Source organism: Misgurnus anguillicaudatus, chromosome 1 (assembly GCF_027580225.2).
Source record: "Misgurnus anguillicaudatus chromosome 1, ASM2758022v2, whole genome shotgun sequence".
Lineage (NCBI taxonomy): Eukaryota > Metazoa > Chordata > Actinopteri > Cypriniformes > Cobitidae > Misgurnus > Misgurnus anguillicaudatus.
In genome coordinates, this window is record NC_073337.2 from 720,127 (window position 1) to 747,825 (window position 27,699).

General features: G+C 37.5%; 2 protein-coding genes across 5 annotated transcripts in view; both read left to right on the forward strand.

Moving 5' to 3' along the window:
* Positions 1-16,436, forward strand: part of LOC129432406 (UPF0606 protein KIAA1549) — a 38,010-nt gene extending 21,574 nt beyond the window's left edge. For 3 of the 4 annotated variants that reach the window (XM_055190812.2, XM_055190811.2, XM_055190810.2), the window contains exons 4-22: positions 489-577; positions 787-961; positions 1,139-1,269; positions 1,442-1,628; positions 1,741-1,800; positions 4,410-4,564; positions 4,646-4,823; positions 4,991-5,175; positions 5,363-5,568; positions 5,640-5,767; positions 5,878-5,892; positions 5,978-6,204; positions 9,250-9,479; positions 9,717-9,858; positions 9,930-10,283; positions 13,281-13,333; positions 13,583-13,704; positions 13,778-13,932; positions 14,162-16,436. In XM_055190812.2, coding sequence (XP_055046787.2) covers positions 489-577; positions 787-961; positions 1,139-1,269; positions 1,442-1,628; positions 1,741-1,800; positions 4,410-4,564; positions 4,646-4,823; positions 4,991-5,175; positions 5,363-5,568; positions 5,640-5,767; positions 5,878-5,892; positions 5,978-6,204; positions 9,250-9,479; positions 9,717-9,858; positions 9,930-10,283; positions 13,281-13,333; positions 13,583-13,704; positions 13,778-13,932; positions 14,162-14,392 — 3,023 coding nt within the window. In that variant the 3' untranslated portion in view covers positions 14,393-16,436. The remainder of the gene's footprint in view (positions 1-488; positions 578-786; positions 962-1,138; positions 1,270-1,441; positions 1,629-1,740; positions 1,801-4,409; positions 4,565-4,645; positions 4,824-4,990; positions 5,176-5,362; positions 5,569-5,639; positions 5,768-5,877; positions 5,893-5,977; positions 6,205-9,249; positions 9,480-9,716; positions 9,859-9,929; positions 10,284-13,280; positions 13,334-13,582; positions 13,705-13,777; positions 13,933-14,161) is intronic. The other variant, XM_055190813.2, reaches the window with a different exon arrangement.
* Positions 16,437-17,756: 1,320 nt separating this feature from the next.
* svopl (SVOP-like) lies at positions 17,757-27,699 on the forward strand. Its single transcript, XM_055191070.2, has 16 exons — positions 17,757-18,395; positions 18,894-19,086; positions 19,215-19,306; positions 19,391-19,489; positions 19,579-19,650; positions 19,728-19,852; positions 20,146-20,209; positions 20,284-20,409; positions 20,896-21,024; positions 23,419-23,492; positions 23,584-23,780; positions 23,867-23,978; positions 26,354-26,435; positions 26,926-27,015; positions 27,111-27,224; positions 27,543-27,699. Exons 2-16 carry the CDS (start codon positions 18,948-18,950, stop codon positions 27,552-27,554), a joined length of 1,527 nt encoding a protein of 508 aa, XP_055047045.2. The 5' UTR covers positions 17,757-18,395; positions 18,894-18,947; the 3' UTR covers positions 27,555-27,699.

Consider the following 27,699-nt stretch of genomic DNA (forward strand, 5'->3'; position numbering starts at 1 on the left):
ACGCAGCTTCATACACACACAAACACGCACACACACACACACACACACACACACACACACACACACACACACACACACACACACACACACACACACTGCATCGATCGATCTAGAAAGAGAGAGAGAGAGAGAGAGATGCATCTTAACAATGCTTTTACATTCTACAGCTCTAGAATTAATCCATTTTTTTTCTGAAGTGTAGTAATTCCCAGCCTTATGGAATAGATATAACACAAGAAATAAACAAATGTGTGTTATAATTATAATATAATAGTATAATTATGTGATACTTCAAATGCAGGAAGTGGGATTGATGCTTTTATTCCCAAACAATAAAAACAATAGACTGTTTAATTCAAGGGCCAGGGAGATGGTGAAAAAATATGATTAAAGAGAAATTATGACCTTAACTAACATTTTAAGCAGACATCAGGTAATAAAATGTATTAAAAAGATCAAATATAATGTACCTTCCGTGACCTCTGCAGGTATGCCAAGCGGATCATCAGTGGCGTTTGCCAAAGCACACGTGAGGGAGATCCTCAGACGAGAGTTCAACCGCTCGGTCGAGTTACAGGTGAGTATTTCAGATCATTTCAAAGAAAAGTATAAGAAACTGTAAACAAGCAGCTCAATCTGTAGAGCATTGTGTTAGCAATGAAACATGATGGGTTCAGTAAAGTACTAAAGCTATGGATAAAGTGTCTGGCAAATGTAATGTAAAAATGTAATTCCTGTTAAAACAAATAACTTTCACTAATACCCATATTTGTACGATCTATCCAGGTCCTTAAAGCCCCACCCAATTTCATTTTCCGGACAGTTTCTGGTCCACTGGTGTACACTGCTGTGTCAGTCATCAATTCTCTCCGCCAATCAGCACAAAGCTCTTCCTCTTCAACTATTTTATCTGTCACACCCATATACACTGTTCCAGATTACAAACATCAGGTCCACACAGGTGAGATAAGTATTGACCTGAATAAAAGCAAATTTGCAGGTAATATAGATTTTTGCGTAGGTTTATAATTTTGAGGATCTTTAATAATTTTATGGTTTTATCATTTAATAAAGTTTGTGGATGTTTGAAGCATGTTACCCGAGTGTTACATACCATGTAAACATGTTTGTCTTGCAGTGCTGCAGTTTGTACCGAGTCACGTGGACGTGCGTCTCTGTAGCTTTAGCGAGCGCGTGGAGAAAGGGCTGCTCATGGCATACGGCGAAGTACGCAAACGTTCGCAGGAAAATGGGAATTTCACTGTACATGTGCGTATGCCCCTTGGAGACATGATGTGCTAGAGGCACATTGAAAATACATCATGAATCATTTTTGCATGCTGTATGTGCATCAAAAGCTGCAAAACTACTTTCCTTACAGTTCTGTCTTTTATATGCTTCACAGTTACGTTTAAGTGTTAAATATCTTTGTTTTTTCTAGATTGTGAATATTACAAGTAGCCTTCCTAAGGGTCAACGGCAGCAAAAGGCACCAGTGGACATCACCTTTGCTGTGCGTGATTCCCAGGGTTTCCTGACGGGATCGGATGTGAGTTCCCACATGAGGCAACTCAGTGCGGTAGAATTTAGCTTCTACCTCGGTTTTCCCACCCTGCAGATTGCTGAGCGTGAGTCTATTTATGCATTCCAAACATACACACGCTGACTCTTTGTCTTATATAAATTTTTTATTTGCCAGTGTTCTTTATTGCTAAAACTATACACATTTTTATCTTCCAGCTTTTCATTACCCTGAGCTAAACGTGTCCCACCTGTTACGCGCATCCTGGGTGAAAACCGGTCAGTGATTGTTTTTAAAAGCTATGTTAAGATGTGAAGTGTGTCCAGTGCTTATCCTCCCTATAGACGATTTCAGCAGCAACAACATAAACAAACGGCTTTTGTGCACTACGCAACTTCCAGTCTTTCACATAGAATCAATAACATTAAAGTCTTTATACAGTAGTTAATTTCTAATAACTACTAGGCAAATAAATGACAAGTAAATTTGTTTGAATATCATATCTAACGCGTATCAACTATCACACTGAGGTAACGTTACTGTGTAAAATTTATTTTTAAAATGTTAGCTACAGGTCTTTGAAATCTTGCCTAGCTGCAAAACCTCTCCGCACAGTTTTGATCCATGCTCGTTGTCTCCCCTCGTCTTTAGCAAACCAAAACATTTTATTTTCGGAAAGGTATTTTTTCCAGAGATCAGTTTATCCACTACCCAGACCGAAAAATACATACAGATTGGAAGTTCACTTTAGTTTAGACACGTAACCGCAACAACGCGCATGCATCCAATGAAACTGTCTTTACGCGGATAAGTTTGCAAGGAGCGTAGGGCCCCGAACCACTAGGGGGCTACCCTTGATCTTAACTTCATGGGGCGCTGCACAGAATGATTGCCGTGTGACATTAAAGGTAGTGGGCGCGATGTTGAAAAATGCTAACTTTAGCCTACTAGCACTGAAATCACGATCCCACCCTCCATTCAAATTGCTATCCAAAGCCACGCCTCCTCCAAAACACATGAACACACACAGACCAGAAGCAATAATTGGTTATACATTTTATGGTCCTATGCCTTTCACAGAGGACATATATTTATAAAAATACATTTAGACAACTTAACATAATGATTGCTATCAGGATGTGAGGAAACTTTAAACCAGTGTGACTAATAATGTTTCTGGATCAAATCACATACACTTCCTGCAGTGAGAGCAATTTAAAAGCATAGTAAGCAGTCTGATTTCACTGTACTTTGATGTCATATGACAATATGTCTATGCAGCGCCACATGAAGTTGAATAATTATGCTTATTGACATGCGTCTTGGTAATATGGGCCCAAAGGTCATAACGTCATAATGGTTTTCTAAAAAAAACTAGGCATTAAGCAGACAATTTCATATAAGTGAGGACGGAAATCGTGAAGATTTGTCATAACGTGCATCTTCGTTAGGTGTAGAAAAAATAAGTTGGCTATAATAATGTTTAATATAATGTATAATAATAATAATATAGATCATGTATTTAAGCAATATCGCTCGAGTAGGAGTGTGATATAGCTCTATATCATCACGGCTGTGATTATGCCAGAGGCATGAGGCCGTAGGTTGCTTTTATACAACAGTTCGACGGTACAATTTGATAAAAGAAAACTAGAAAACAACAACAGAGTTTTTAAAAAGCCTCTTTGTTGGGGAACTACTTTCTTCCGCCACAGATTTGAAGGCCAGAATGAGAGGTAACACTTTCGTCCGTTTTGAATCTCATAATAAATTAATAGACTGAATAGCCATTTCTTAATGTTACTGTTTCTTGGTCACAAAGTGTAGTTTTAAAGGGGCAATAAGTAGGATTTTAAGTGTTTTATTAATCAAAATCAATGTGTGTCAAATGACCTCTGCCAGTGAACTGACTTTTCTTTGTAAGCTTAGAATTTCTCCACTTTACTTACATTGAATGGGTTAGTCCAAGGAGGCTTCCATATCGTTCCGCCGTATTGATAAACTATAATAGCAGAGAGGGACAAAAAGCACTTTTCCACAACGCGTTTTCATTCAAAACACGTGAGCCAGCTGCAACGGACATGGAGATCAGCGATTACATAACGGCTACCGTAGTTGCAACACGCATTTGGAAAGGGGAGGTGCTAGAAAGCACTGTTCGTTTGAATGCAAAACACAATTCCACCACTAGATGGGGGTAAATCCTACTTATTGCCCCTTTAAGATAAGTTCAGACGAGAATATATATGTATAATATTCAAATCTGCAGTCGATTAGTAAAGATAGCGCCTGTTTGAACGTTTGCTTCGGTACGTGAGAGAACAAGAGCCATGAACGGACGTCAGTGTTCACTCGCCACGCTGACCACCGCCCTATCTGGGCTACATTTCTGACAGGAATTCCCTGGCTCTGATGTATGCCTGTCTGTGTTTGATGGTCAAAAACGAGATCAAATCAGCAGTATTTGGTGTCATAAAACTATTACTTGTTTTCTTATTCATATTTAGTGTCTTCTGTGTTGTTATTGTTTTTGCGCGAGGTAAAAGTTAAAGGAACACGTCCACATTTTGGGAATTTAGCTTATTCACCGTATCCCCAGAGTTAGATAAGTCCATCTCCGTGCATGCTATAACTCTCTCTGACGTTTGTTTGTGAAAACATCTGTACGCACATCTCACGCACAAATCTGTGCATATGCATGCTTAGCGAATGAGACCCGGTGAGTGGGTTTTTATGAACGGGCTGACAGGGCCCCCTCACAAAGTTTTGCTTAGAGCCCCCTGAAGTCTAGGCCCAGTGTGTCATTCACATTCAACGACTGCTTTCAATCAGGTTGTTTTTGTTCCCTTTTTAATGATAATTCCTTTCTGTTGTGCTTGTTGTCTAGTTTTATTGGGTGTATTGGACCAGCGTGTGAATGAAAGGACTTTCCAGGCCAGGATGGAAAGGCGATTAGCCCTGCTGGTTGGGGAAGGACTTGGAATAGGAGTTGGTAATCGACGCTGGAGAAGAGCGGCCAGTATTGGCAACAACAGTGTACAGGTACACGTAAAAAATACATATTCACATTTCGCATGTTTCTCCTTCACGAACTATGTTGTAAATGGATCTGGTGTGTTACAGATCGTGCGGGCATCTCGTCTGGATGGGCCGGACTTTCCACTGGAGCTGGTGTATTTTATAGAGGCAGGGCCAGGAGATCGACTGCCGGCACAGACCACTGCCGCCCTGCTCAACAGACTCAACCTGCAGAGAGCTGCTATTGTACTGGGTTACCGGGTACATGGTGTACTGGCCACACGTGAGTTTAAGCAAATATATGTTACATTTCACTCAATTCAATACAGATTTTGTCATCATTTACTCATTACCATGCAGTCAAAATCCACTCCAATTGTAAAGAAAAACCACAAAACAACACTTTTTAACAATAACTATCTGATAACTGATATCTCCTGTATGTTTTAGCGGTAGAGAAGCTGACTTTGCCTCCCTCTGAGACGCAGCCCAGTAATGTGTGGTTGATCGTGGGTGTCGTGGTTCCAGTTCTGGTGGTCATCCTCATCATCATCATCCTCTACTGGAAGCTGTGTCGCTCTGAAAAGCTAGAGTTTCAGCCAGATGCTATGAGCACCATCCAGCAGAGACAGAAGGTTCAAATCAGTGTGCTTGAGTATGTGTGCATGTGTGGCAAGTAGGCCACTTTTAAACACTACAATGTGAAGGAGGTTCGTACTAAAACTGTACTCTGTTTGTCTAAACTAGACTAGTTTGTAACAGCAGGTAATTTTGGCAATCGCATCATAGTTACTGGTGTGTATTTGTGTATCATTTGTCTAGTTGCAGCCCCCTAGTGTAAAAGGCTTTGATTTTGCTAAGCTCCACCTGGGGCAGCAAAGTAAAGATGACATCATGGTAATTCAAGAGCCCGCCCCTCCACCCCTCCCTGTTAAAGAGGCCACGCCCTCTGAGGGTGGAGAATTGAACACACCCAAATCAAAGAGTTCGTCCACTAAAGCATCACGTGCAGCTCGGAGGAGGGGCAGGTAACTGGCTGCGATTATATGTTTTGAATTACTGTATGTTTAGGAAGTTTTAATTTTCACGTCTTTGTCAGATTGTCTCCGTCTGATGGCGATTCATTAGGAAGTGAAGCATCCAGCGGTAGAGAATCAGCGGAGGAGAGCACAAGACCTGCGGTGACACCAAGTGAAAGCAAACCTCAACATCGCAAGAGCAAGCATGGTACCATACCATATTTCTATTGTGAATACACTATACAAATCAAAATGAATTTAAATTGAATAGACTTGTCTCTTTGTCTTTTCATCACTCCATCACCCTCTCTTTATTAGCTAAAAACAAACTGGGTAAGCGTCTTTTCCATATGTTGCACGTGCAAGACTTTACATATAGGCAAATGACAGATTTTTAACTTCTGGCATTGATCTTCAGGTGCTCAACCTGGAAGCGGTGTGGATGAGCAGCTGTCCTCATCTTCTATCTTCGAACACGTAGACCGTCTCTCTCGTGGTTCGTCGGATGGAACACGCAGAGTGTCCAATAAAATACAGCTTATAGCCATGCAGCCCATGCCGAGCCCTCCCTCTCACCCGCATAACCAAGCTCTGAGCCCCAGTCTAACAGAGAAGCTGTCTGATGGGTCAAAGGTCAACAGTGAGGTCAGTGACCTGTTTTTCCAAATGTACTCTTTAAGAAAACCTTTATTAATATTTGGGTATTTCTCAGATTCAGGGCCAAATTGGGTTGCTACAATTTTGAAAATTAAAATTCCAAATTTGACTAATTGGTATATATCAAATTATCAGTCCTTAAGTCAGGAGCGACGTTATGAGCTTGGTTGAGACCATAAGATAAGGGAATTTATGTTTTTTTTTGCCATTTTCTTAACTATGTCAAGTAAATGTGTCTTTACCATCACATCATTAAATATATGTAAAAAAATAAATAAAACTTAAATGATAAATCACTGCTTTTAAAACATTTTGTGGTTTCACATGGAACTGATTTATCTTGAACTTAATGAGATTTTTACTTGCAAGATGAATTATAGTCATTTACGTATCTAAATTTCTGGAATCTAAGCTTATTTTAAGTGAATGCCATATATCAAAACTTTTTAAAACATTGTCAGAAATTTATAATTGTAGGATGCTTTTGTTATTTATACATAATTTATTGGCAAAATTATGTATTGTGCTGGTAATGATTGTGATGGTAATGACATTTTTGTCAAAAAACTAGCCCTACTAGCTAAAATGATGACTTAGCAAGTGTAGCTAGCTTTCTACATGTAATGTACACCATTTTAACTATTAAAGTGATAAAAATATTTCAAAAATGTTTAAAAATACAGAAATACAACACATGATAATGACGCATAATAATGCCCAACACAAAGAATTAAGAGTAAATTTACTTACTTTTCTGGACATCAAGGTATCAGACTTGCAGCTTGAAATCCATGTGCTCCACTATGTCATTAGGTTACCATGGCTACCAAATAAACTTTTGATGAAAAAACAGTGGGAAAGACGTTCCCTGGGACAAAAAAAACCCCTAGGAGAAAACCCGGTGAGAAAAACGCCTAGAAGGACAAAAACCCTTGGGAGGAATTATTATATATATATATATATATATATATATATATATATATATATATATATATATATATATATATATAGAGATATAGAGATATAGATATAGATATAGATATAGATATAGATATATAGATAGATATATATAGATACGGTAGGGATAGGAGGCGGGTAAGCAGATTAAACTGGTTCAGCCGGTGGTCGTTGGTCGCGCATCGGCTGGGCATCACGTTGAAGGACAGCCAGTAGATCAGTGGTGCGATGACCTTCACAGCAACAGGAACTGGGTCTGTTTGTCTCATTGTCCTCGGGGTCGAGGACGAGACAGGGAGACAAAAACAGAGTTCTATTAGCGTAGGGGCCATTCGCATGTAATGCAAGTGTCATACATTATAGTGGTTTAAGTCAGCTCGGTTCCAGACAGGCTAACTATTGCGGCAATAGTATATTACCCATATGAGGTATGTGAGTGCTTTGTTCTAGACAAAATAACTACTGCAGGAAAAGTACATTTACTGGACATTTTATGTGAATGCTTTGTTAAAGAAGAATGTCTTAAGTTTAGATTTAAATTGATCGACTGTGTCTGATACTCGAACATTATTTGGTAAATCATTCCAGAGCTTAGGGGCTAAGTAGGAAAAGGATCTACCACCTTTAGACACTTTTGATATTCTAGGGATAATTAAGTGACCAGAATTTTTTGAGCGCAGTTTACGTGATGGATTGTATTCTGATAGTAGTTCTTTAATATACGAGGGCGCTAGGCCATTTAAGGCTTTGTAGGTGATTAGTAATATTTTAAATTGAATGCGATATTTAACTGGTAGCCAGTGTAAAGATTCCAGAATTGGACTGATGTGGTCATACTTGTTAGATCGAGTAAGCACTCTTGCGGCGGCGTTTTGAACCAGCTGTAGCTTGTTTACCTGATTTGCATGGCATCCCCCGAGTAACGAGTTACAATAGTCTATTCTAGAGGTCATAAAAGCATGGATAAGCTTTTCTGGGTCTGATGCAGACAGTATATGGCGTATTTTTGAGATATTTCTAAGATGGAAGAATGCTGTGCGGCAGACGTTGGCGATATGACTATCAAAAGATAGATTGCTGTCGAACATCACGCCTAAATTCTTAACCGTGAAAGATGGCACCACCGTGCAGCCATCTATGTGCAACTTGTAATCTGACATATTATGTTTGTAGCGATTCGGTTCAATAATAAGTATCTCAGTCTTATTGGAGTTTAGCATAAGAAAGTTATGTGCTATCACTAATGCAGTCTGTTAGCTTAGAAAACTGGTGGGTTTCGCTAGGATGCGACGAGATGTAAAGCTGGGTATCATCCGCATAGCAGTGAAAACTCATGTTATGTTTCCTGATAATGTCTCCTAGAGGTAACATATATAACGAGAATAGGATAGGGCCTAGAACTGATCCCTGAGGTACGCCGTATTTAACGGGGGAGTGATATGACTCGTCCTCAGGTACATAAACAAAGTGATATCGATGGGTTAGATACGATCTAAACCAGGCTAACGCCTGACCACTGATGCCAACATAGTTTTCTAGTCTATTGAGTAAGATTCTGTGATCTATTGTGTCAAAGGCTGCACTAAGGTCTAGTAATATAAGGATTGAGATCTCACCACGACCGGATGTTAATAGGAGGTACTCTAAGCAGCGCATGTTGGTAATGACAGCTAAACCATGGGACAGGTAGAAATTACACAAAATAAAGTACAAAATGCTTTATATGCTTAATCTGTGCATGTAGTTTATTAGTTCAAATAAGATTTAATCCATATGCATATATTTTTTATTAATTTATGATAAATAATGTTTGAAATATGGCACGACACGTGAAAACTCTGGTGAAGGACAACACCAAAACCCTGATATTGTACTACAAAACACCAATAAAATATGATAAAATAATTAGTAAGAGCAGCCATAAAAAAGTCTAGGCTTGTTTTTGTTTATACTAATTAGTGGTGCTAAAATTGATTAGATTTGATTCGTTTTTAATGGAATTACACCCTGGGGACATAAATAGGCCCGAATTCTGGGAAATACCCATTTATTCAATTTGTGTGTGCCCTCCTGTAGATCCAAGTGGCCTTGAGGCACAAATCTGAGATAGAACATCATCGCAATAAGATCCGCCTGCGTGCCAAGAGAAAGGGCCATTACGAATTTCCTTCTATGGAGGATATCATGGCTGCGTTCGGCGACAACTCCGAGCAGCAGCGCGTTTATCAGCAAGCCCAGGAGCAGATACACAAGATACTGCATCCAGATGAACAAACACCATCATCGTGTGGAGAGCCACGCAAGAGGTCAAAAAAAACATATACTGTACTCAAAAAAGGGGTTGGTTTTACCAGATAAAAACAGAATAAAAATACTGATGACTTATCTTGCACTATGCAAAACCAATGAAAATCTTTTTGGAATGAGAGCCACCACCTTCCAGCTATATCACCTGTTACTGTATACCAATAGATAATACTAAATAATTTTGAAAAACTAAAGGAAATGAAAGTTCATTGATATTTTCTTGTGTGTGTGAGTAGCTCTAGAGGTCGACGATCTCCCAGACAACGGCAGCGACAGAATTTTAGTGGTAGCGGAAGTCTAAGAGACAAAGATCGCCTCATTACTGATGGAGACGCCACATACAGGAAGTACCCCGGCGTCAACAATGTGGCATATGTGGTAGGACACAAACAGTCACAACTTTTTCATTGATCAAAAACACAAACTCACAAATGCTTCTGTTGTTGCAGTCTGATGCAGACCAGCTCCCAGATGCAGGTAGCCCCTCCCCAACTGATGAGGTGTTTTTAGACCCTGGATCTCCGCCTTCAGGCCCCGCCCCTGCCCCGCCGGCCTACGTCCCCCATCAGCCAACCATCGAAGAAGCCCGGCAACAGATGCACTCCTTATTGGATGACGCCTTTGCTCTCGTCTCCCCCTCTTCTCAAGGAAGCCCCGCCCCTTTGACATTCACAGGCGTTACTGCAGTCACTGGTGTTGGAGGGATCAGTCCTGGTCAACCCTCTAGCCCGTCTTCTCGCCCGGCACGCCAGTGGGGCTCCTCCTCTTACCCAGCAGCCCCTGCACATAGTCCTTTCTCTGCGGTGAGTTGCTGCATGTCCTGAATTTGATGTCGTATTTAATGCAGTACTTACCCATCAGTATGCATGTGGGTAGTATGGATGCATTCTAGATACATCCACCAATTATCAATTTGACAGCTAGTCTCTGCTAGTCACATTTCCGGGGGAAAAGTGGATGAACACAAATATTTTGAATTTGATGTCATATTTAATGCAGTACTTACCCATCAGTATGCATGTGGGTAGTATGGATGCATTCTAGATACATCCACCAATTATCAATTTGACAGCTAGTCTCTGCTAGTCACATTTCCGGGGGAAAAGTGGATGAACACAAATATTTTGAAAAATGTTTGTAACCAAACCGTTCGTGGACACCATTCACTTCCATAGTAGAAAAAAGAATATTTTGGAAGTAAATGGGGTATAAATTTATACAGGTTTGTAACAACATGATGAGTAAATGATGACAGAATTTTTATTTTTGGGTGAATTATCCCTTTAAACCTAGTATGAACAAGGCTGCTCAGTTACAGCATTACTTTTTTACTGTTCTGCATATAATAGTTTTTTAGAACTTATTTAGGAAAAAGCTTTGATTCTGTTGCATACTGTATAACTAAATGAAGAATATTTCGTTTTGTTTATTATTTTTATCTAATTTTTGTGTGTTACTTAAAAATATATATTTTATTGGTTTGTAGTCCAACTCAGATTCATTAAATTAATGAAACTAAAAAGTCTAATATTAATGAAACAAAAAATATTTATTTAAAGTCATTTTCAAAATTCTCGATCAAGTACAGAATTTGGTTTTAGCCGAGATTTTTTATTTCGGTGCATTACTAGTCATGACACCCTCCGATGCAATATATAGACTTTTTTATTATTTTTTATAACACATACTTTGTTATTCAATTCAATTTTATTTATATAGCGCTTTTCACAATAGTTAATTATTTCAAAGCAGCTTTACATTAATAGAAACAGTGAAAAGCACAGAAAAGCGACAGATAGCACAACATAATACACGATAGCATAAGCAGTTAAATTTGCTGCGTCTATGACTCAGCATTATAAGCGAGCGTATTACTAATGTAACGTCTAGAAGAGGAAGCTAAGTTTAGCCCAAGAAGGCTGCCTCCCTGGGTTAAAAAAAACCCTAGGAGAAAAAAAACCCAGAGCTTTTAGCCGAGGAAATAAAAAAAAGTCCTAGGAGGGAAAAACCCTTGGGAGATGGGTCTGTTTGTCTCATTGTCCTCGGGGTCGAGGACGAGACAGGGAGAGAAAAACAAAATCATATTAGCGTAGGGGCCGTTCACATGCAATGCAAGTGTCACACAGTGATGTGGTTTAAATCAGCTTAGTTGCAGACAGACTAACTATTGCGGCATAATTATTTTATCCACAGTTGAGGATTTTGCAAATTGGGTGTCCAATGCGAAGGTATATATGGTAACTAAGGGGTCACCTTCCGATCTTTAAGAGAAAATGAAACCTGTCGACCCGTTTGACTAAGGCCTGTAACCCCACTGTCGTCGTTAATGCAGGTTCAGTGGCAAACGGGTCTATATTGCATACTATTTACAAGACCACGAGAAAACGCCAACATTGCTACCTGACCATACATGTCAACCCGTTTGACTAAGGCTGGAGGCCCCACTGTCGTCGTTAATGCAGGTTCAGTGGCAAACGGGTCTGTATGGCATACTATTCACAAGATACAAGAAAGCGCCAAAATCGCAACCCGACTATACGTTATGATGGTTACGTTACAAAGGTATTTAAAAAATAATGTTTGGCATACTTTATAACTTTTTATTTTAACTGAATAGATTTTATCATGTGAATGTTATGCTAAAGCAATAAGCCCCAAGAAGCAGTGGGTTACCAGTGCATTGGAGTGCCTAAAACCCCCTTAGCTGTTATAAAATGCACTGTAACCCCAGTGCTTTGCAGGGCTTATTGCTTTTATAAAACGGTAACTTCATATGCATTGCAGGATTTCATAAAATAAAAGACAAATAAGTTGTAATTATATTATTACAAATATTACTTTTCCGCCAAACAAAGTAGTTCCTCAGAATCAAGTGTGTCTGCAACAGAGCGTAGTTCCCAAACAACACAGACGCAGCAAAGACACAATGAAAATATGATATAAGACTGTGGTGTTTATTTTTATAAATTAACATTCATAACTCTTTCCCTGTCTGCATTTTTTTTAAGTTGCCACCCAGTTTTAGTTTAATGCCTTACAGAAAATTGATTTTCTTTAAATAAACATAAAATATATCAAATGAAAGAACAGACCATCCGCTTTCAAACAACAACAAAAACAAACGTTTCATTCTACCTTCATTTGTTCTCTATCTCTTATCACCTCTCAAATTTTCAGCTAAAAGTGGAGATAATTCCATTTTTGTGAAGAACTTTTGTAAGAGATCAGATTCAGAGCCATGACGATGTTTTTAGTGAGTGAATGCGTTAGTGTTTAAGTTGGGTAAGATCGCCATCTAGTGAATAATAGCAAAAATATGAATTTGAGATAGAAACTCCTCAGGGAACGTTTTCTCTTTATTGACGAGATGACGCAACAATATTTATTGACATTTATCTGGATATCGCCATTAGTTGTGCAATTGTAGACAAATTAAAAATATGATTAAAGACTGTGGTGTTTATTTTCATAAATCAGTACGCAGCAACAGTGGTGCAGTGATATTTATGTAATGCGTTCTGAACCGTGGGGTTACCGGGGTATTTTATCACGGCTTAGAACGCGTTTCAATGCTTCAGAATGAAGAACCAGAACTGCCCGTTTTATAATCTTCATTTTAAGTTTTAATTTTATAATGAACCTATTAACGCAATTTAAAAAACCCTTTTGAAGACCCATAGTCTTATAAAAAATAAATTTGTTAAGCACTGTATGTTGCATTTTGTCTGTGCTATAAATGTTTCAATAAATGTTGATGGGCTGAAATTAAATCCTTTAAAATGTATTTCTCTGCTTTATAGAGGTATGCTGAGTTAGGAATGTCTCCCACTTCAGTCCAAAGTTTACTGCATAGGTGAGATGCATTCTGGGAAGTGTTTTAAAACAAGAAAGTCTTTTTTAAGGTTTGGTCTTGAAAATAAATAAATCTTAAATATTTTTTACTTTCTGTAACAGAAAGGCTGCAAATTGTTATACATATTTAAAAACATTTAAATACACAATACAGAAAATACAATTTGCAATGTTGTATTATTAATTTTAATGTTCATTTGATGTAAGTGTACAAATATAATATTTACTCAGCAGATTATTTGTTTAACAGGCAGGCACAAGGGTACCTGCTGCCAGCAGAGATGCAGTCTGATCCTGGTTACTCCAGCAGGGGGCAGTATGGAGAGGAGCTCACATCGTCTGATCGACCTCGACCAGTAGGGGGCAGCACAGGTAAAGAATGCACAGTACAACTTAACTTAAGTGTGTTTCTAAGGTAAAATAATAGAAATTTTTGTGCATATAGGTGCACAGTTGCACCAGCTAACACAGGTGGGTTTGTCAAGTCGGATTGGATTGTATCCTGGTGTTGGCCGTAGTGTTTCTGGACCCTCTGGATCAAGTTGGACCCAATATAGATCAGATGAAGAGATCTCAAGACCAGGAGCCAACCGGGAGGCTGTAAGTCAATAATGTGCCCACACAATTTTTCAGATTACCTGAGATAATATGTATTGATCCTGTCTGAATATAAAAACCCAGCTAAAGTGTTCAAATTGACCTTGATATTTGTATTATATTGACTGAGTAAGGTCATGTTAAAAATGGATGCTCTTAATCTTAAACTTAAATTTCACAGACAGGGTCATGTGGCTAATCTTCATTATCTTTTTCTCTCTCTATCTCACAGATATTGACATTCCCAGAATATTCCTTATCACCTGTATTCCAGATGCCAAGGACATCACTGCAGAATCCGACCACACCCCAGACCCATCTGGAACCCTCGAGCACAGTGTACGTCGCCCCCGAGGAGCATTCACCACCTCCTCACTCCTCAGCTTCCCTCATCAAAGCCATCAGGGAAGAATTACAGAGACTTTCTCAAAAACAGGTGGCTGTTGCAGGCTACCACAGTTGAGACAGACCACCCCAAACCCCAGTCCTGATGACTTCTTACTGCAGCTGCTACCTAAAAAACCTCACATGGCTGCTTTTACACAAACCCTAACCAAAATTGTACACTCCAAGTACGGCTGGTCTGTTACAGTACACATGAATACGTGGCACAGATATTCGATAGGGATATTGTGAGGACATCCACATTTGATGTTTAACTGCTTACTTGCAGAAAATAAACTTCAATACCCTCTCTTGCAAATGAAAAACCATACATCTCTCATCCGGACTGTTTAGAATAGACATACAGGCTCTCAAATTGCATGCTGGGAGCTGTGACTTTTTAAGACTTTGTGCTGAGTGTTGCCGATGTGAAAGTCCCAATCAGTTTCATGTCTGTCAAAGTGCTTCCTTCCAGTGGCTCATCCTCATGTCTCCGGACCTGGTGCTAAAAATCATTTCTTTCTTCTGTTTAATGCCACAATTTAGCCTTGCCTGAAAAGTGGCATCTCCTTTTGATGCAGTCATATTTTAATCTTTCTCCTGATGTCCATTCATCAGAGATGGCTAATCGATTGAAACATGACTATCTGTAAGATGGTTTTGGGTTGTGGGTATTGTATTTTTTGCGGTTTTGAAAGTGTTAGTATTTGTTAGGACTGTTGTTGCTGAAGTTAATCCACGTTGTCTTGTCTGGCTCTCGAGGGTGAGCTAGATCAACAAGCGGCCTCTAGAAAAGGATCCAGATTGTTGTCAGCATGATTCCGCACCATTGCTTTATCCATCCCAATGTCTTGTTTGAAGTATGGCTAGGGTCATAGTTTCTCAATATACAAATGAAGAGTTTGGTTCCAACTAACTTTTGTCAAAACATGTTTATTATTATGTTATCATGTTTTTATTGTGCTACTTAGCTGTATTTTTTTAGTTATGAAGGCTTAAATCAAAACAAACCAACTGCAGTTTGATTGATATTAATTAAAATGCACAATAAAAATATTCGTTTTGGAACCAAACTCTTTAAATATTAATTTTGCACATTTTCATCTTTGCACATTCGTATCATGTTGATGATGGAAGTCAATCAGTTTCAGAGTTTATTGTGGAAAAGAGAGAGTTTGTTAATTATATAAAGAACAGGTAATTATATAACAATATATGTAATTTTATATTATATAAAACATATAGATATAGATAGATAGATATATTGCATATTAATGATGTATTGATCCATTGAGCACAATTTTGATTATATGTTATCATATTAGATTGTATTTATTTTTTATTGTTATAAAGTATTATGTATTACCGATGTTGGAAAAGTGTTGTTATGGGATATTTAAAAAAAGACCAAATCACTGTTGAAGCATAATAGTTCCCTCGGCTTGGTAATGCAGCAGGCATTCTGTATGTATTTTTAATGTATATGGTCATGTGGACTTGCACAGAGCTGTTGTAAAGATTCCTATAAGGAACCCGTATGTGCTGTAGGGTTAAAGGCCTTTCCTTTATTTCTTATTTTTTTACCTAACTCTCTGTCCTAGGTTTTGGGTGAACCCTTTATTTTCTTCTTAATTCCAATTTTTTTCTTCCATTCTGCTTACACAATCACTAAAACACCTGCAGTATCAGGGAATTTAAGGTGTAAGGTTTTCAGGCCTGGAAAATTCACGATAATCTTAAAGATCATTGAAGAGACAGTTAAAAAGAGCATCATCTCTATAAAATATTTCTTTACCATTCTTATCCCGTAATTGCAAACTTGAAGTCACATCTCTTTATTTTTCTTTCTTTCATTATTTCTTTATTTTGTGTATAAGGTGCCTGACAGGCCTTAAATTAGGAAGCATGTAAAGTGATGGATTTTGCTTAATTTCTTCCCTATTTTGTTTATTTTGTGTGCTGTTGTCTTGATGGGCATGCTAATAGTCTTAAAAAATGCAAAATATGACAAACAAGCTTGATAGAATTTAGCCTACTATGAAAAACTGCTATCCGTAAGACATTACACCAGTGGTCAAAGCACAGAGAAACGATTGAAATAATTAAAATAAAACTTTTCAGTATTTTACCATTTATAAACATATTTTTTGAAAGTATTTGAAAAATATTTATGATAAAAATATATATAATGTAGGAAGAGTATTAATATGTAAATGGACATTTCTGCATACTTATAATATTCAATATGTAGTCCACTTATGACCGGTAAGAGGCAAATATCATTTGTAGACCTCTTTTCTCCCATTATGCAAAGACCAACAGGGAATATGTTTTTATTATTTTGTCCCGTTTTTGTTTTTATCAATCTTGCTGATTTCACAATGAAAACTGTTTGCATTCATAAACAAAAGTCATTATACTAAGTTTATTTCAAGGACAGTTTAGCAGTTGATTTGTTAAATTTAATCAATATGATTGGTAGGCTTTGGTTAAAACAAAGTTAGCAAAAAATGTTTTTACTGTTATTAAAGGGGACAATTCACAAGACTTTTTTCTAAGATGGAAAATAAATTGTTGGTGTCCCCAGAGAACATATGTGGATAATTTATACCATATAGATCATTTATTATAACATGTTAAAAATGCCACCTTATAGGTGTGAGCAAAAATGTGCCGTTTTTGGGTGTGTCCTTTAAAATGCAAATGAGTTGATAGTGCATATTAAAGGGGACATTATGATAATCTTTAAGTGCTATAATTGGGTCCCCAGTGCTTTTATCAACCTAGAAAATGTGAAATGTGAAAAAGAGCAACCCATTAACTTAGTTTTGGTAAACCATTCTCTGCAAGCATGTGAAAAAATAGGTCCTTGTAATTTGGCTCCTATGGGGAGCCAAATTACAATGAGCTATTTTTTCACATGCGTGCAGATAATGTAGATAAAGGTTTATTTTCACGTTTTCTAGATTAATAGAAGCACCGGGGACCCAATTATAACACTTAAACATGGAAAAAGTCAGATTTTCATAATATGTCCCATTTAATATTTCTCAAATATTTATGTTTTACTGGTTGTAAAAGGGGTGCTGAAAAAACAAACAAAATAAACCATCATGGTTCTTCTAATGAATATATTATATAATGGTTATAATGGTAATTTTACTAGTTTTAATAGAAACTATAATGGTCTCTGTTTTGAGTTATATTAGTGTGATGGTATTTGTAATGGAAACCAGTGGATTTGTGTTGTAGGGTGTGCAGGCCCTACACAGCCAGCCAGGGAAGGATTCAATCCTTTATTTTGAATGCCACGAATCTGAATACTGTATGACCACGCCCATTTTAGGCAAAACGGGTAACGTCATTCAAAACTCCTGCCAAACAGGTCCATAAACAGCATCGCATGCATTGTTTCTTTCTTTGTCGTTAAAGGAGCGCACGGAATATAGCCTATTTTGGGCTACCCACAAAAACGTAATTGTACTGGACACAAAATATAAAACGAAGGACACTGCGAGACATTTTTACTTCATCTCACATGTAAACACTTCTGTATGTAGGTCAGTTAACTGGAAGGAGAGAAGCTCAATTAAAACCTGTCTGACCTGTGCGTCCACGCGCACTGAAAGCATGAATCCAGCCTACAAGAGCAAAGAAAGTGTATAGGGTGTGTATTGTCTTGCATGTCCCTTTAAAACTAAGCCTTACCCCTCACGCTCAGAAGTTAAGTGACGTATGTTCTGTACCTGCCGGCAGGTGAGACTGGATGTTTTTAATGCGCGCGGTGAACCTATAGGACTTTTTAATAGGGCTTTTGTTATTCTTCATTAAGGTTTATCAAGTATTTGGATTAGACTATAGTATACAAACGACGTGTATAGATAGTGGATGTTAAACCCCAAATCAGTGTTTTTTAGGAGGCTGATTTCCATAAATCGCTGAAACGTCTCGACAACATCAACATACGGGAACTTTTCTACGAAAATACAGTATCTAGTGATTCACTGATGGATGAGATGCGATTGAAAATACCAAACATAATGAAGAATCACGTTTACTTCCTTTGATCATCGGATGTTATTGTAAGTGTGTTTCTTGGTTTACTTACTACCATAGTTTATGTCCTAACAGTGGTTACGTGTTGAAAAGAAAAACGGTATAACATAAGTTGTAAGGATTAAATGGTTATAACAGAAATTGTAATGGTTTCAATGAAACTATAATGGTAATGTGTTATCTGACAGCTGGAAACCAACAGAACACCATTCAATCCTATTGGAAAATGACCTAAAACACACCACATAAAGCTATTTTGCAATGATTTTAATGGTAAATAGCTGATGGTTCATAATGGTGTTTGTAATAATAGCCAGTATGATTTATTTTAAATGGTTTTACTCACCAGTGACAGTATATAAACTTTTTTTGGTTCTGTTTTTTTATGTTTGAGATATAGGCTACAACAGTACCAAATGATTTACATATTTACATGTACTGTACATTCTTCAAGGGAGGGCAAAGAATAGCATGGCATTGCCATACATAAGGGTAATACCATGTTTTTGCCAATGTCTTCTTAGTTTCATGCAAGCTTTTTGCAACTCAGAGAACATAAGCAAACCTTCTCAAAGAGAATGGCATTAAAGCGATCATCTTCCATGAAGACCCAGCTGGTCAATGCCATCCAGCTTCAAGAAGTGGAGCTGGGAGAAACCAGCACCGACCAAACCGATAACACGCCAGTAGAACCTGCAGAACCTCCAAAGGTCAAAGGTGAGGAATAATAACAAGCACATAACCATATAATAATCCACAGCTACAAAGTTCTACAATCACAATGCATAATTGTCAAGCATTCCACCCATTTCATAGTCATTATTGAGTTATTTTTGTCTCCGCAGAACCGAAATGTTACACTGTGGAGGAGGCCGTGGAGAGCATTGGCTTTGGACGCTTTCATATTATGCTTTTTGTCATCATGGGGAGTGCCAATGTAAGAAGTGTTTGTTTGTTTGTCTACGTAAGTCCTTCACTTTTGTACTGTTTGCATAGTCTGTAAAGTTGTGTGTGTAAATAGATAGTGGAGGCGATGGAGATTATGTTACTGGCTGTAGTTTCTCCCGAGATCCGCTGCGAGTGGCGTCTGGAGGATTGGCAGGTGGCTCTGGTCTCCACGGTGAGAAACTTGTCCAATCAGTGCACTTACTTGGTTGTTAGTTTTGAGAGAGATACTGTACTGATTTATTATTCATGTGTGCGTTTTAGATGGTGTTTCTGGGTTTCATGATCTGTGGGGTTCTCAGTGGTTATTTGGCCGACAAATACGGACGCTGGAAGGTCAGTTGTTATACTTGACTCACAAATTGTAATGTGGTAAATTAGATGGGAAACAGTTTATGTGTTTGTGTGCACAGGTGGTGTTTTGTGGCTTTTTGTGGGCTTCATATTTTTCTCTACTTACTTCATTCTCGCCATCATACGGCTGGTTTATCTTCCTGCGCTGTATGGTCGGCTGTGGAGTGGCGGCCACATCTCAAGGGTGAGGTCTCACAAATATACACATTCTGTACACACATAGTTTGGAAAACTTGAAAACATATCAGAAAATGGCAGTATTTTCAGTCATAAAAACAGTGAAATTGTGCGAACCTTGACTTTCAAGTATTCACAATTTTTTACAGCACAATTCCTTAAGATAGTCTTAAATGGCATTTACAGTCATTTAGCAGATGCTTTCAATCAAAGTGGTTACAAATGAGGAACATTGCAAGCTATAATCGTGTATTAACTATGGTGTTCCAGTGAATTATTCTCTGTTATTTTCTCCAACAGGTTTGTTCTGAAGACAGAATTCATTCCAGCCAAATACAGAGCATTTTTGCTACCTCTTGCTTCAGTAAGTATAAACCTTGAAAAAAACTCTTACACTGACCTTATTGCATTGCATTTAAATGTTGTGATTGTTGACAGATCTTCTGGATGTTGGGATCAATGCTCATCATCATTCTCGGTATGACGGTGGTGCCCACAATGGGTTGGCGTTGGATGATCCGTTTCTCCATCATCCCCAGCATCATACTCATTGGACTCTTCATGGTGAGTTTGTTATACTGTAGCTTAATGGGTTGAGCATTGCACTAACAATTCCAGGAGTGCACAAATAATATAATATACTCTTAGATAAAAGGTACATGAATTTACAAAAGATGTCACTGGGGCAGTACTTTTTCAAAAAGTACACTTTTGTACCTACAGTAAAAGGTACAAACACCTAAATGGTTTTTAAAAGGTACCGTCCCAGAGACAGAAAGCTACAACTTTTGTACTATACCTTTTATCTGAGAGTGTATACTTTTTTTGACCCATAATGGGTACATATTGGAACATCAACAACCCAACATTGGATCATTTTTAACCCAGCATGTGTTCTGTCCAATATTTAACCATTATGGGTCATAAATAAACCAGATTTTTACAGTATATATATATATATATATATATTGGTATTAATGTTTGTTCTTGGAGCATGTTAAATAATGTAAATTTTTTAATTTAAGTTACTTTACTTTCTTTCTGTTTCAGTTGATTCCTGAGTCAGCACGGTACCAGGTCTCAGCAGGTAACATCCAGGGAGCTATGTCTACACTTCGGTGGATTGCTAATATGAATGGTGCAACCCTACCTGAAGGAGAACTGAGAGAGCCAGTAGTGGTATGTGTCAGAAAGGATCATGTTTTAATTGCACCTGTGAAAACTAAATCTGACCCTGACTGTGAAATCCTGACCAAGGCCCTGTCCCAATATTCACACTAAGCCCTAAGGTCTTCCTCGAAGTGGACACTTGTTGAAAGTGCACTTAGCAGAGTAAGTGCGCAAGGGCCTGAAGCTGTGAAGAGCAGAATTGGGACAGTTTTGCACACGTCACTATCTACGTCACTTCTATCGTGATCTGGGGCTATATTCACGAAAACATTCTTAAGACAAAAAATAAGAAGGTACTTTAAATAAATTATAAGAAGTTTGTAAGAATGTTCCTAAGTGCAATTCTAAAACACTTCTTAATATTCTCAAATATTTACATAAGAACATCTTAAATGTTTGTCTTAAGAATTAAATGACAAGCTTTGAAGTTAATTATTCTACCTTGCTCATTAGGTTATCCGTCCTTTCATCTTTTTACCACCTTGTGATGATTAACGCGATTTATACCATGATCTGTTTAAATACTCGATTCTGATTGGCTGAAAGGTGTGCATTAAAACCGTTTAATGCACAGGTAGTTCCAGTCAGTTTGATTACAGTTAGAAATTAATCTGCTACTTTAAACATTGGTAACCATAGTAACACAGTTACACTTGCAGAGAGAGCGAGCGAGACATAAGTGCGTCTCTCTTTAAAGTGCGCAGGTTATATTTCAGCACTACTTTATTTAAAGCGGATGGAGTGCGAGCCTTAACTTAAGAAAATGACCGTCATTTTTACCCGTCTGTTAAAAAATTACACTGTAAACATTAATTACAGCTTTAACTTGGCAAATAACCAAGGTATAAGCAGGATAATCCATGGCTAGCCATGCATTAAACTTACATAAACTACATAAATGAGTGATGTGTTGTGTGTTAAGACTATAGAAGATGTTATTTGCTGTTGCAACAGAGACCAGCTAGTGTATGAAGGTAGTGCATTGAGTAAATATCATTCTCTAATCTCCCAATCGGTCCATCATGCGGGTGCTTCACTCTACGTGCCCAGTTCTGTCTCCCGCACACATGCGTCCGCATGACAGAGATGGACGCGGAGGGTGAAGTGTGCCCAGGATTTCGGAGCGTTCGACTGACATGGCTGATCGATTGCCAGTTTTCGAGCTGTTAGTAATTTCACAATGAATGTACTATAAAGTAAAATGTTAGCTAATATTATCACTAATACTTATGTGTTTCGTGACATATAACTGAAGTAAGAAATTAAACTCTATTATTTTAGGAGTATGATATTCCTCATTAAACTAATCTTTGTGACGTAACATTTTAATTGAGTTTTCCCAGCGTCCGACCATATCAACTCATTGATTAGCTAATATAATTAGAATATCTTAAAAAAGTTGATTTATTCCATTCAAAAACTGAATCTTCTATATTATATTCATTCATTACACACATACTGATAGATTTCAAATGTTAATTTCTTTACATTTTGATAACTAACTGACAACTAAGGAAAATCCCAAATTCAGTATTTTAGAAAATTAGAATATTGTGAAAAGGTTCAATATTGAAGACACCTGGTGCCACACCCTAATCAGCAAATTTACTCAAAACACCCGCAAAGGCCTTTAAATGGTCTCTCACTTTAGTTCTGTAGGCTACACTATCATGGGGAAGACTGTTGACTTGACAGCTCTCCAAAAGATGACCATTGACACCTTGCACAAGAAGAGCAAGACACAAAAGGTCATTACAAAAGAGGCTGGCTGTTCATAGAGCTCTGTGTCCAAGCACATTAATAGAGAGGCGAAGGGAAGGAAAAGATGTGGTAGCAAAAAGTGTACAAGCAATAGGTATATAACCACACCGTGGAGAAGATTGTGAATCAAAATCCATTCAAAATGTGGGGGAGATTCACAAAGAGTGGAGTGCAGCTGGAGTCAATGCTTCAAGAACCACTATGCACAGACGTATGCAAGACCTGGGTTTCAGCTGTTGCGTTCCTTGTGTCAAACCACTCTTGAACAACAGACAGCATCAGAAGCGTCTCGCTACTCGACTGCTGCTGAGTGGTCAAAGTTATGTTCTCGAATGAAAGTAAATTTTACATTTCCTGGTCCCAGAGTTTGGAGGAAGAGAGGATAGGCACACAATCAATGTTGGTTAAGATCTAGTGTAAAGTTTTCATAGTCACTGATGGTTTGCGGTATTGTGAGTCTGTGTACAATGAATGAATATAATATACAAGTTTCACTTTTTGAATGGAATTAGTGAAATAAATCAACTTTTTGATGATATTCTAATTATATGACCAGCAACTGTATGCCTACTGTATGCATTCATGTATGCATTTGTATCAAATACAAGAGACTATAAAACTAACAGAAGTGTTTGCATTTAGACCGAAAGAGGAAATGCATTAACTCTGATCAGTCCTGGATTGAGAAGAACATCGCTGTTGCTGTGGTACTCATGGTAATGTCTTGTGTTCATACTGTATGTGTTGTTTGTGTTAGATTGCTATACAGTTACCTGGTTTGTGTGTTAATGTGTTTTTTGTCTTCAGGTTTGTGGCCTCTTTTTGCTATTATGGTTCAGTGCTTAGCAGCTCAGAGTTACTGGAGAAGAATCTTCTGTGTGTGACGGACGCAGACCAAGAGCACCAGATCAAACACAACCAGGAGGAGGTGCTGTGCTTTTGTATTCCCTTTAATTCAGCTGACTACCAGACGCTCCTCATCAGCTCTCTCGGCGAGGTGGCACGTAAGTAACCTTTGACCTCTCACCCATCTGGGTTTATAGCTCATTTTAAAGCTGATGTACGTGTTCTTGCCTGTTTTTTTCTGCAGTCATACCTCTGAATATTGGCCTGTTAAATATATTCGGACGAAAGCCAAGCATGGCCATTCTGTTGATGCTTGCTGCTCTTTTCTTTATGCTTGTTAATATCTGCACAACAATGTGAGTATACTTTGAGTGCTTTTTTAAAATGATATGAAATTCTGTGATAATGTTACTTAACCCAATCTGTGAATATCCAGCTTTAGTCATTTTTTGGATATTTGCTGTTTTTTACATAAGGAATTAATGTTAAATCATAAATTTAAATCCCACTTTGATGGTTTAAATCTGATAATTCCTTTTTTGTCTCACAGACAAGTGTTGAATTATGTTATGTAACTCTTTCATAACATTTGGTCAATTGATTTGCATAGTAGACATCATTGCATTTCTGCAGAATGTTTGTAATACTGTTCACACATATGAGGTATACAGGGGTGTACACTAAATAGATACTGTGTAAATAGATTCTTGGCTCAGCCGCACTGCTTCCGGGTCCAACTGCTCACAGATGCCATAGGGAAATAAATGCTAATATACACTCGTATCATAATGTTTTAAACTGACAAAACTCCCAGATTCAAAATTTTATCTCAATATCAAAATCCTAGATGACCAGACATGGACTCATGGACATGGATTTTTTATGAATTATTATACTTAAAGGGACACTTCACCCATTTGCATAAAGCGTTGTATAGTTAGAACCCCAGTCATGTTTTTGAATGGTCGTGCATCATTTCCTCAGTTGCCACTGAGACAGGAGAAATACAGATTTTAGTGTGGCACTTCCTTCTTTCAATGATGTAAAAATCATAATTTTGCATCATTGAAAGCAGGAAGTCCAGTATCTTTGTTGAGGGGGTGAGACTACAAACACCCCCTTTCTCTGTCAAATAGACACCAAATTCTAAATGTATGTTATTTGAAATATGACACACTTTCAATAAAGATTAATGTTTCTACGGGTGAAATGCTCCTTTAACTACTGGTCTCTGTTTGTTTATAGGGGACATATCATAAAAATCTCTTTCCATGTTTAACTCATTCTCCGCCAGGCTTTATTAAAAAAGTTGCCTGCCAGCATTTTTTTGTCATTTCACAAAGTTTCACAAAATGCCTTTCAGGAAAATTTTCTTTTATAAATTTATAAACATACAAATATATCAAAGAACAGACACTCTGCTTTCAAACAAACAAACAAAATACGTTTTATCCATTCCTATCTTCATTTGTTCTCTTTTTATAGCCTCTTAAATATGGGTAGATTTCTTTTAAAAATACCAAATTCTGGTCAAAAAGCTGAAATAATTTTATTTTTGTAAAGGAATTTGGTTAGAAATCAGATTCAGAATGAAGATCAAAACGTACACTGTTTAAAATGTTGTTAAATTAGTTTTTGCGTCATTTTTTTTTATTAATTGGGTAATAATGGATAACATCTAGTGGATAATAGCGGAATTACAGATTATTGTAAAAAGTTGTCAAGAAAGCGTCATTGGAAGGGAAATGTTTTTTCTTAATTGACGAGATAACTCATCAATGGCGGGGAAAGAGTTAAGTGCTATGATTGGGTCCCCAGTGCTTCTATAAACCTAGAAAATGTGAAAAAAACAACCCAGGAACTTAGTTTTGGTAAACCATTCTCTACAACCATGTAAAAAATAGCTCATTGAAATGTGGCTCCCCATGTGATGTCAGAAGGGGATCTTATTATAATAATATCACCCCTTAATCAGCACTATCCAAACACGGCACTGTCATTTTGTGCATAGATCAGCTCATTTGCATTTTAGGCACATTTTTGCTCACACCTACAAAGTGGCAATTTTAACATGTTATAATAAATTATCTATATGATATTTCGAGCTAGAACTTCACATACCTACTCTGGGGACACCAAAGATTTATTTTACATCTTAAAAAAGCTTTGTGAAATGTCCCCTTTAATGGTCTGGCTAGTGGCTAAACTAAACTCTGGCGTAAATACCTCATAAAAAAATTTTTTTGGTTTCCTAAAGATGAGGTTAGACAGCGATCATGGATCACCGATATGTGAAGGGAGGTTTGGAAGCCGATCTGTAGCTAGCATATACATAATTATACTCTAGTATACATTATATAGTACACATTTTACAAAGAAATGTTAGCTCATTGTAGTTTTTAATATGTTTAAGCAATGATTTGAACTAAGGTTATCTATGTGTTTTTTATTTTGCTTGTTATCAGAAATAATTAAAATACTCAAGTACTCTGTTGTTATTGATTCTTCATGAAAGTTTACAGAAAGTTATGTTTGTTCCACAAAAACTGTTTGTTTATGTTGTTACTGCTGAAACCGTCTATGCAAACAGTCTGCATAAATGGTAGCATTGTTGTCTACTATGCTAATTCATTTACTTGGTAGTTTTTTAAATATAATGCGGCCCTCTTATGGTCAATGTTGGAAAAGCAGCTAATGTAGAAGGCTCACAAATGTGCATCTATCTCTCCAGGTTTGGTTTCACCGTACTGCTCTTCCTTCTCCGTTCTGTGGTTGCGATGAATTTTAATGTGGTTTATATTTATACAGCAGAGGTAAGACTCAACACATTTCTCACTTTTGCTATCTTAAAGGTGCATTGTGTAACTTTTAGAAGGATCTCTTAAAAGAAATGCAATATAAAATATACATAATTTCATTATCCGTTGTTTATAAAGACCACTGATATATGATGAACAGTATCATTTTATTACCTTAGAATAAGCTGTTTTATATACATACACCCCTGGCTTGCCATTTCGTGCCATTATGTTTCTACAGTAGCCCTAAATGGACAAATTGTTTAATAGAGCGCTATTTGTCACTATGTTGTCTTAGATGATGACATGTTTGTCCTGTGGCGGCTAATATAAGTTCTCTATGCCTTTCGAAAGGGAAGGGTGAGCTGTGGACTGAGCCACTGGTTGCAATTCACACCGCTAGATGTCACCACTTACATAGTGGACCTTAAGGCAGAACTCTGCTAGAGAAACAAACATCTTGTTTCTGTTTTTTAAGGAAGTTTTGACTCTTGTGTGTTTGCAGGTTTACCCGACATCTGTGCGCTCAATAGGAATGGGTTTTTGTACATCCTTCAGTCGAATTGGGGGAATGATCGCACCATTTATTGCACAGGTGCTCTATGTTTGCCTACATGAATACCTGCTTGTTTACAAGCGTTTAACTATCTGTGATTGTATCAAAGATAACCGTGTTTGCATGTGTGTTAGGTGCTGATGTCCAGGTCTGTAGTTCTGGCTCTGACTCCGTTTGCGGTGGCGTGTTTTATTTGTGCCGGGGGAATTGCCCTGCTGCCCATAGAGACCAGAGGACGGGCGTTACTGGTAAATATTTTAATCTTTACTCACATTTTCCCTTTAGGTTAAAAATGCACATGTGACCCTATCTTTAAAAATCATGCTAAGTTCTCACATAATTTAATTAGGAGCATCAAAGTTTGATTTTCACGTATTGATTTTAAACTTTGACATGGTCTTACTCAAACAGTATTAAAGATATCAAGGTTATATTTTAGAAAACAGTAAAGCACAAAAATGACTTAAGATGGGATTTGACAGATAGGGTCACATTTGTTTCTACTGTTTTGGTAATACAAATACTGAATGTAAAAATTACTGAATGTTTTTATGAATTCTTTTCAGCAAAATGCATGAAGTACACACCTGATGAAGATGAAAGTTTTGTAAAAAAAAAAAAAAAAAATCAAATCATTTAGGATATCATATTAAAGTTGGAACTGTTTTTTAAACAATTTTGTGGGTCATGTTTTTTAAGGAGACCATTAAAGACCACATAAAA

Excerpts from the sequence above, each read along its gene's own strand:
- svopl (XM_055191070.2), top strand. The coding sequence starts at position 18,948 with ATGGCATTAAAGCGATCATCTTCCATGAAGACCCAGCTGGTCAATGCC. Across the intron at positions 20,210-20,283 it reads TTTTGCTACCTCTTGCTTCA|ATCTTCTGGATGTTGGGATC; the intron begins GTAAGTATAAAC and ends GATTGTTGACAG. Across the intron at positions 23,781-23,866 it reads CTCTCTCGGCGAGGTGGCAC|TCATACCTCTGAATATTGGC; the intron begins GTAAGTAACCTT and ends TTTTTTCTGCAG.